The sequence below is a fragment of the Penaeus chinensis genome, chromosome 18 (genome assembly GCF_019202785.1).
Source record: "Penaeus chinensis breed Huanghai No. 1 chromosome 18, ASM1920278v2, whole genome shotgun sequence".
In the NCBI taxonomy this organism is placed as follows: Eukaryota; Metazoa; Arthropoda; class Malacostraca; order Decapoda; family Penaeidae; genus Penaeus; species Penaeus chinensis.
In genome coordinates this window covers 17,849,008-17,858,571 of record NC_061836.1, presented here as the reverse complement: position 1 = coordinate 17,858,571, position 9,564 = coordinate 17,849,008, and the positions used below count along the sequence as shown (strand labels likewise).

The window sequence follows — 9,564 nt, the reverse complement described above, 5'->3', positions numbered from 1 at the left end:
GATCTATTACACGCGACAGTATAGGTAATTTGACGATTTATTCCAAAAAGGATCCTTGGCCCATGATAGCACTACCAAGCCAAACTCTCTCTGAACCATCTTTCTAATCCTTTTCCTAAAAGCGATGAAAAAAAAAAAAAAAATCGGCCACATTATCCTTCCCTTCCGCCCTTCTTTATCTGCGTGCGGGGTTATGTGTCAATGCGACTGCACCTTAGTCTATCATAAGCTTTAAACCAGTTATAAGTGACCTACTCCTTTCACTTACTTAGTTAATGTGGATATTATGCAATAAGCTGAGCATAGATACACAAGCACAGATTAAGAATATTTTTTGAATATGAAATACATTTAAACTTAAGCACTCCAACTGTCTTCCTTCTTTTGGCTTTCCATAGTTGAAGAGGAATGGGATAAGGGAAATGGAGGTTCATCACCGCACTGACGGGGGTGACGTTACCAAAAAGTCTGAGAACAACAAATCTGGGTCAGATGAAAGGCGGTGAAAGGCGAGTCTTGCGCCCTCCATTTACAGAGATGATGAGACCATTTTCAGTATGATGAGAATGCGTAATAAAACACGAAACTTGCAGGACACTTTTTTTTGGTTACAAATAAATCAGCTAGTGGGTCTATAATGAACAATTTTCTAAAAGTGAAGCATGATTCTGAAGAGAGGAAAAGAATATAGCCCCACGCCCTGTCGAAAGTCTGTCGCTTAAGTTCTGAAGCTCAACTTTGGAACGAGTTTCTTCAGGTTTGCAGAGTTGCTTCTCCCTCTCCAAGGACTGCTAGTTCTTTCTTCCTATGGTGTGTAAAATAACTCAAATTGGGTAACAGGTTCGAATTATCATTTCCTGACACACTTTAATGTAACATACCGATATCAGCGCGGTTATCAATGCAGTATATGTAAATGTAAAAGATGTAAAAGCCAAAACTACATTCTGTAAAATGATACTTACCAAGTGAGATAGTATACAATGTTCCTGCGAATATAACAGTGGAAGGAAAGTTTAGCAGAATGCTTTGAGATAGACATTTAAGTGATAGAATATGGCAGCATCCGCTTCAAATTATGTTTCCTTTATAACGTGTTTGTGTGTGTGTGTGTGTGTGTGTGTGTGTGTGTGTGTGTGTGTGTGTGTGTGTGTGTGTGTGTGTGTGTGTGTGTGTGTGTGTGTGTGTGTGTGTGTGTGTGTGTGTGTGTGTGTGTGTGGGTGTGCGTGTATGTGTTAGTAAATACTTAAAATATAATGAGGTAAAGAAAAAGAAAGAAAGCTTACAACACAAAAGCAGTTCATTCTGAATATATATAATATATAATATATAACATATATATATATATATATATATATATATGCCTGATAAATAATTCTCACAAAAATCACCTCTGAAGTACGCGCGGACAGTAAAACTAAAATCGATCTGCAGAGAATACAAGAAGCTTTGATTGACGTCACAGTAGGCGATTTCTCAACACGGCCATCGTGTCTCACGCCGAATCAACTGGTATTTCACTAGAGTTGCTTGATTCACCCGTGTTGTTTGCTTTCATCCCATATTCAGTACAGAAGACTTTCATTTTCATCTTTTGTTTGTGTGTGTATGTGTCTACAAGTTCGTAGATGTAGACTTTTTAAATGTGTTATGCAACCTATGAAACATTTAATACCTGACTAAATGCCCTTATTTGCACATAAGACTTGAATTCGTATGTCGGAGGGAACATTTCAAAATATACCATGCATTGCACACGCCATGCTTTACCATTAGCTGTGGCATTTCTGTTAATGTTCTGATAGTAGTTGTGTGTGTGCGCGCGCGTGTGTGTGTGTGTGTGTGTGTGTGTGTGTGTGTGTGTGTGTGTGTGTGTGTGTGTGTGTGTGTGTGTGTGTGTGTGTGTGTGTGTGTGTGTGTGTGTGTGTGTGTGTGTGTGTGTGTGTGTGTGTGTGTGTGTGTGTGTGTGTGGAGAGGGAAAGTTCAAAATTATGATCACTTCTGTTAAACAATTAATTTGCTAATATGCTAGAGTCTTGGAGAAAAATCCTCAGCCCAGTATGATCCACCTTGATGTATCAGACATTTCTGTCCGAAGTTGTACCAACCACGATGACTTACAGTGTTGTAAGTAAATAATGGGTTCATGCTTTTTGCAAAACTTGCCAAGACCGCGAATTTTAAGTATCAAAAGAATGCACAATCCACAATTTAGGAGATATTTCTTTCCAGGCCATAGTTTCTCGTCCATTAGTTTCGTTTTATGATAGTCAGCTGTCTTTCAACATATTTATAGTATGTGAATTGTGAAGATATATAAGGGTTGGGAATAGAAATGAAAAACTTCACCACAGCTACAAAATCTATCAAATTCTATCAAAAAGGCTCAATTCTCTGAGAAATATATATCTTGAAGGATGACATTGTAAATCTTTGAGGAAGAATGATCCAGGGGCCATGTGAAGATGCCTGAAAAGGTTGCATTTTAAAGGGATCCTTCAATGGCGTTTCAGATTTCCTAAAAACTTGAGAGGCTTTGGCATTCATAAGAGAGACTATTTTCAGCCCCAAGAAGACGAAAGCTCACCAAAAATGCTTACATCTTATATCGTTAAAATAGGTCGCTTTGGGAGGGGATGGGGGAGTTCAGACGGTGTCGTTCAGGGAGGCGCTTCTAGGAAGTCATCCAGGCTTCTCGCGCTTTCCCCGAAATTCGAATGCCACGTGGCCACAACACTTTCAGCTAGGATGTCACCAAAATTACCCGTCTTATAAATTCGGAGTCGGTAAAATTCTTCATATATTACCAAACAACAGGTTTAAAAATACAAATTGGAATTTGTTTCCCGACTCTGGCCATCACCTTTAGGCCTGCTCTCTGGTAGTTTCGTTTGGCTGCTCCATTTGATGCTCATCTGTGGCGTCCCTGTGGCACAGAAATGGGAATCATTACATTTGCTTATGTATACTGTTCATGCGTGGAACCAGGCACACACATATAAGCCAAGAGCAAAAGTCCGGCTACACTTACAACCTGGCAAACGTTTCTATGCGTCTCCCCTAGACGTCACAGCATTAAAAATAGAGACGCGTGGGTAGGCGGAGGGGATAAGGGAGGAAGGCAACGAGCCGGGTAAGGGGAGATGGCTAGCGGCAACTGATGCATATATTATTGATACAACAATAATAATACCGATCAGCAGACGTCCTGAGAAGTGAACTTTTGCCTCACAATGCGCTTGATAGAAAATCATTAAGGTATATATCAAACAGATACCGGCAGTTGGTAAGGTGATTATCAAACTACAACTGTTTCAATTATTATTATTATTATTATTATTATTATTATTATTATTATTATTATTATTATTATTATTGTTATTAATATCATTATCATTATCATTATCATTATCATTATCATTACCGTTATCATTATTATTATTATTATTATCACCATCATTATCATTATTATTGGTATTAAAATTTTCATCAATAATAATCAGAACAAAGAACCCCCTAGCCCGCCCTGTCGCCTCCCTCCCTCAGCCCACTCCCGTCGCCTTCCCCCTCGTCTCGGTTTTACTTCGACGAAAACGACATCTAGGGGCTACTCGCAGAAACATTTGCTTGTCTGTAGGTATAGTCGGACTTTTGTTTCTGACTGTATTTACACTAGAAATGCTCACATGCAAGTGTGTGTGTGGGGGGGGGGGGGGGGGGGTTACAAACACACACACACACACATACACATATTCATATATATATATATATATATATATATATATATATATATATGTATGTGTATATACATACGTATATATATACATACATACGTATATATATACATACATACGTATATATATACATACACATATATATCATACAAACACACACACATGTGTGTATATATATATGTGTGTGTGTGTGTGTGTGTGTGTGTGTGTGTGTGTGTGTGTGTGTGTGTGTGTGTGTGTGTGTGTGTGTGTGTGTGTGTGTTACAGATAGATAGATAGAAATATACATATGAATATATATATTCATATGAATATATATACATATAGACACATATACATATACATACATATACATATATACATATACATATATATACATACATATATACATACATATAAACGTATACATATATATACATAAATATACATATACATAAATATACATACACATATACATATACATATATTTGTTTGTATGTATGTATGTATATAAACATTCAAACAGATATATCTATATGACCGTTCGCACATATTTATGCCGCATGTTATCCATGGCTTGTAAAGTTCTTTGCGCCACTCATAACTAGCAAACCCCTGGAGACAGTACCTGGCGTCCCTGGCCCCATACGCGGCCTCCAGCTCAGCCACGGTGTCCAGCATGGGCGCCGTGAGCGACTCGGGCAGCCAGAACGTGACCACGCCAGCCAGGAACGCCGCAACGCCGAAGAGCACCAGCGGCAGCCACGCCTTCACGTTGCCCTGAGCGTTGAAGAAATATCGCGAGGACCATGATAACCCTTTCATGATTCTATACAGCAATTCAGGTTAAGTAATACTTCTTACGCGGAAAGCTAATACATGTGGATGAGCGTCTCCCTACCAGAATTTCCAAGATGAAGGGGGCAACCATTGCGCCCGCCTTCGCCAGGATGGTTGATGTTCCGAGTCCACGCACGCGCACCTCGGTCGGGAAGAGCTCGCAGGCGTAAAGGAACACGACCTGGTATGCTATCGATATGCCCAGTTTGCCCACCAAGGCCATCATGATTACGAGCCAATTCAGTCCTGGGTGAAAAGTTATGAATTATTGCATATTTATATTGTAGTGTAAATAGGCTTCGTTTGGCGCGTATTTGTATGAAGTTTTATTCCGCGCATTGGAACGTAAGTGTACAGACCTGATGGGATGAATCCGAGAACCATGAGCGAGCCGGCGGTGATCACAAAGGACAGCGTACACGACAACCTCCTCCCCAGCCTGTCCACCAGAGGGATGGTTATCGTGCCGGAAGGGATCTCCACCACGCCGTTCACCGCCATGTACACGAACGGGTCCACGTCCAGCTTGTCGGCGCCGAACGAGATGCCGTAGTAGACCATTCCAAGTACGACGAACTGCGCGTAGAACGAAAGCGTAATACTGCGCATTCTCCTCGTTCTGGAAAATAGACGGAATATTAGATAACCTCCTGTGGTCCTAACTACTTGATTGTTAGTGGTATGTCTTAAGCAGTTCAGTGCAAATTCATGTCCACCCTATGCCTATTTATAATGGCTGAAATACCGCATGGTTGCAACGCCATTCAGTGAAGGACCGATTACCAAGGGTAAAAATAAGTTAAAGGCAGGTTGTCATAAAATCCTGTCTGCTATCTGTATAAAAGGTGAAGGGAGAGAACCATGAATGTTCAGCCTCAAACTGTTTATCAGGCCACAAATATCAAAGTAATGTTATTTATTCTATATCCTCTCTTCTTTATGAAAGCAAAGCGCCGCAAATTTCTTATCCTGGGCTATCTATTTCTTTCAGAATTTGTCTCCCACAGGGCAGCACAAGGAATTGTCAAGAATTCATAATAGAGCAACACGTCATATATGCAAAAGGCAGTTTTTTCTTCTGATGTCAGAGTTTGCTTTGAAATGGAAGACGAGGTAAGACACTATATTCACCCAGAAGCGCATTCATCCACAATTCCCATTAGAAGGAACACGATTGTATGTTGCGGGACTGAGCAGGCCTACAATGCAAGCAGCGAGGAGACAGACGGGTCCAAACTGCAATGCGAGGGGTGAGCATTTTCAGCCACACACCCCTCACAAAATACACACACACACACACACACACACACACACACACACACACACACACACACACATACACACACACACACACACACACACACACACACAAGCGGAGCACGGAAACGTGATTAAATCGAAGGCCTTTTCCCTTTGGTGCTTCCTCAGGTATATAAGAAAGGAGGCATGCCCTGGGGAGTTGGAGTCGGCTGATACGTCGAAAGCATTACTTATGTAACATTAGATAACTATTATTACTACTTTGCGACTGAAGATGAAGAAATTAAAAGGTTTAGATCTATATATGTCTTTTGTATTTTATTGCATGAAATTAAATATAGAGTAGATTTATTTCCCGAGATTTAGCAATAGTACTATAAACGTTATAGTACGATTTTATTGTTAGTATAGCTGAGGAGAAGGCAAGTCCCCTCATCGTTTGTTTTAGCACGATCTCTTTAATTTGCTATTATTCCTGTTATTGTTATAATCAATATCACGTTCAAGAAAGCAATTCCACATACTTTGTATTGTTATTTCCATTATGTAACGCCATAATATGCCAGGATCATTATCAGCGCCGATACTTTATCATCATTGTAACCGCCACTAAGATCAGGGTCAACCTCCACCCAGGATCACTAACATCACCATCATCTTCGACACAAGCACCATCAGTAGCAACAGTAGTACCGCACCATCACCATTAGTATAACCATTCTCAGCTGTTACTTTCAAGGATATTGTGTATAACTAATATTTTCACAGATTATGAAAAGGTAATAATATTACTTACTTAACCAGTACTGTAACTTCTTTTGCTATAACCTTTAAAGCATTGATAAAACCTGGAGTTGAAGCTTTGCCTGCTCTGCCTTCGACTAGAGCCTGTCAAAAGAACACAGTGTTCAAATAATTGTATTATACACAGAAACGTGTGTGTATAATGTGAACATTTTATACATCAGTATTACGTATATGTCGATGTGTATGTGTGTGTGGGGGGGGGGGGGGGTGAGTGGGGGAGTGGGTGGGTGAGTGGGTGGGTGGGTGCGTGCGTGCGTGCGTGCGTGCGTGCGTGCGTGCGTGCGTCCGTGCGTGCGTGCGTCCGTGCGTGTGTGTGTGTGTGTGTGTGTGTGTGTCTGTGGGTGGGTGGGTGGGTGGGTGCGTGCGTGCGTGTGTGCGTGCGTGCGTCCGTGCGTGCGTGTGTGTGTTTACATAGTCTGTTTACTTATTTACATCTATATATATTTATATATATTTATCTATATTTATATATATATTTATGTATATTTATCTATATTTATATATATATTTATATATATTTATCTATATTTATATATATATATTTATCTATCTTTATATATATTTATCTATCTTTATATATATATATATATATATATCTATATATATTTATTTATTTATCTATCTATTTATCTATATATTATCTATCTATCTATTTATTATCTATATATTATCTATCTATCTATTTATTATCTATCTATCTATCTATCTATTTATCTATCTATGTCTATATACCTACCAACCGAGCTATCTCTTTGTCTATCTATCTATACACCATTCCCGCATCCAGGGAAGGCGTGAGCCCGATCACCTCTTTCTTGATGTGCTCCATAAGAGTACGAAGCTCCTCCTCGGGCGGCAGCTCGACCTTGTTCAAGCGCGCTGCTCTCCGGAGGACGAGCATCGCGTCGTCGTAGCGGCCGCGCACGATCAGCCAGCGCGGCGACTCGTCGATGAACCTACGGCGCCAATACATTTGTTATCCTGAGTAGTGTGTTTGTGTGCGTTCTTGTTTACATTACACATAAACACAAATCAAATTTAGGAGGTATTGTTCAGGCTCCTTCAGGGTGCAATGGCAACCTCACTGACCAGAGCGCCGGCAGGAAGAGCAGGGCGGGGACGGAGATCGTGAAGCTGAGCCAGCGCCAGTCCCGCAGAAGGTAGCCGTAGCCTGCGAGGGCGATGTTGACGAAGGCCCACGGAAGGAAGATGAGGATGCCGGAGGCTGCCCTGTGCTTGGGCTGGTTCACCTCCATGGCTTCGAGGGGGGAGTGGGGGTCTCGTTAATTGGATATTAACGAGAAATAAGGGCACAGATCCCCTATGTGTGGATTTGGAAACAGTGAAAATAGTTACAATATTTGTTTAATTATTGCTATTATCATATGTATCATCTTATGGCTACGATCCTTATTAACATTATTACCACTCTAAACATCATTGTCATTTCGACTGCCAGGTTCACAGGGCAGGAGCGCAACACGCAGGATGCGAACAGGAAGAAGCCCAGCACCGCGAAAATTCCGCATCGCCACATTAACGACACACTCCCTCTGCGCCTGGCATTCAGTGCCTCCCATCTGGGGAAGAGACCGCAGTTCTTACTCCCTTGTCTTTGTCCCTTGCCACAGCATAGCGAGGACGACAGTGGGTGTGTGTGCCAAGCGGTCTGAGTGGTCAAAAGCTTTTATTGTCACGCCCTCCATCTAGCAGGGGGTGAACAATAGGGCGGCGTGCCCATGGCACCGCCGCCGTACTGACCTGAGCCACGCCCACATCTCTCATGACCTGATCTCTACCTTGCCCCGGACAATCACTCGACTTCGAGTCGCGGCCCCGCTCGTACACTGTCTCCTCCCGGGGTCCAGCCTCCAGGCCCTCCTGCCATTCCGGGTCTAACCGCTGCCTGTCTACTTCAGTACAAGCCGGTCATTTGGTATCCTCCCGCTACGCTACAAACCTCCTTCACCAAGAATATATATTGCAAACAGACCCTGACAAATTGGTGGACAGCAGTGACAACAAAAACTCACTTATATTCTGACAATGAAGAAGAGGAAGAAGAAAAAAGGAAAAAATAATCCTTTTTCCCTAACCACAGACTAGATGAAAGAACAAGGAAACACCATCGAAGCGCAAGTAATGAGAGATCAGGAAGAACACACAGAGAAAAGAAGTTTAATGAACGTTAAAAGGGGTATGTGTTAAACTCTTAAATGTGTTTTTTTTTAAGTTTTAAATCTGTTTTTAGGTTGATGTGGAAAAAATTGAACAACAAAATATCTTTTTGTCAGAAGATGATGATTTTCCTGGAATTTACTTCGTGAACAATCCTTTCCTTTAAAAAATTGTGTGTGCGTACAAACTCTAACTGATAAGCAGGGTCTTACGGGGTATTTCGAGGAGAGAACGGGGATCCTAGCGACTAAGTAGGAAATGGGATTAAATTTTCGCTTCTTTTGCAAGGGTAATATAATCAATTATGGCTGATAGCAATACAGTTTGGTACTAGTCATTTGTATTTCTCAGTGTTAAAACTCTCATCCGGTGTATTTGTCTTTTTTCTATTTATCTTTTTTATTGATCTTCCAGATATGAATAGCTAAAAGTCAATATTCATTCATTCATTTTCATTATTAATTTATCCAGCAGTTTTTTCTATTATTTGTTCGTTTTGGAACTGCATTTAAAAGACAAAGAGAAAATCCTAGATATGAAAGTGTATTACACACGTAGTTTGAAAATAACTCTAAACTATATTTTACCTCTAATCTACTATTTTCTTCACTAAGAATTGGTAGGGATTGGGAAAGTTCAGATTAGTAGCGCGGGTGCCAGCATCTCGATCTGGAGGGTCGGAGGCTAACGTAACCACTCGATTTCAATACAGGCAAGCCCCTTTAAGGAACTTGGAAGACGCGCGTATGTAAACAATGATGACATT

At 41.0% G+C, this 9,564-nt stretch overlaps 1 protein-coding gene across 1 annotated transcript in view; it reads right to left on the bottom strand.

Moving 5' to 3' along the window:
* Positions 1–587: 587 nt before the first annotated feature.
* LOC125034627 overlaps positions 588–9,564 on the bottom strand; it is a 36,556-nt gene continuing 27,579 nt past the window's right edge. The window contains exons 23-29 of the mRNA XM_047626528.1: positions 7,710–7,878; positions 7,429–7,576; positions 6,610–6,701; positions 4,913–5,172; positions 4,615–4,799; positions 4,342–4,493; positions 588–2,926 (exon numbers count right to left, since the gene is read on the bottom strand). Of these exons, the coding sequence (XP_047482484.1) occupies positions 2,866–2,926; positions 4,342–4,493; positions 4,615–4,799; positions 4,913–5,172; positions 6,610–6,701; positions 7,429–7,576; positions 7,710–7,878 (1,067 nt within the window). The 3' untranslated portion in view covers positions 588–2,865. The remainder of the gene's footprint in view (positions 2,927–4,341; positions 4,494–4,614; positions 4,800–4,912; positions 5,173–6,609; positions 6,702–7,428; positions 7,577–7,709; positions 7,879–9,564) is intronic.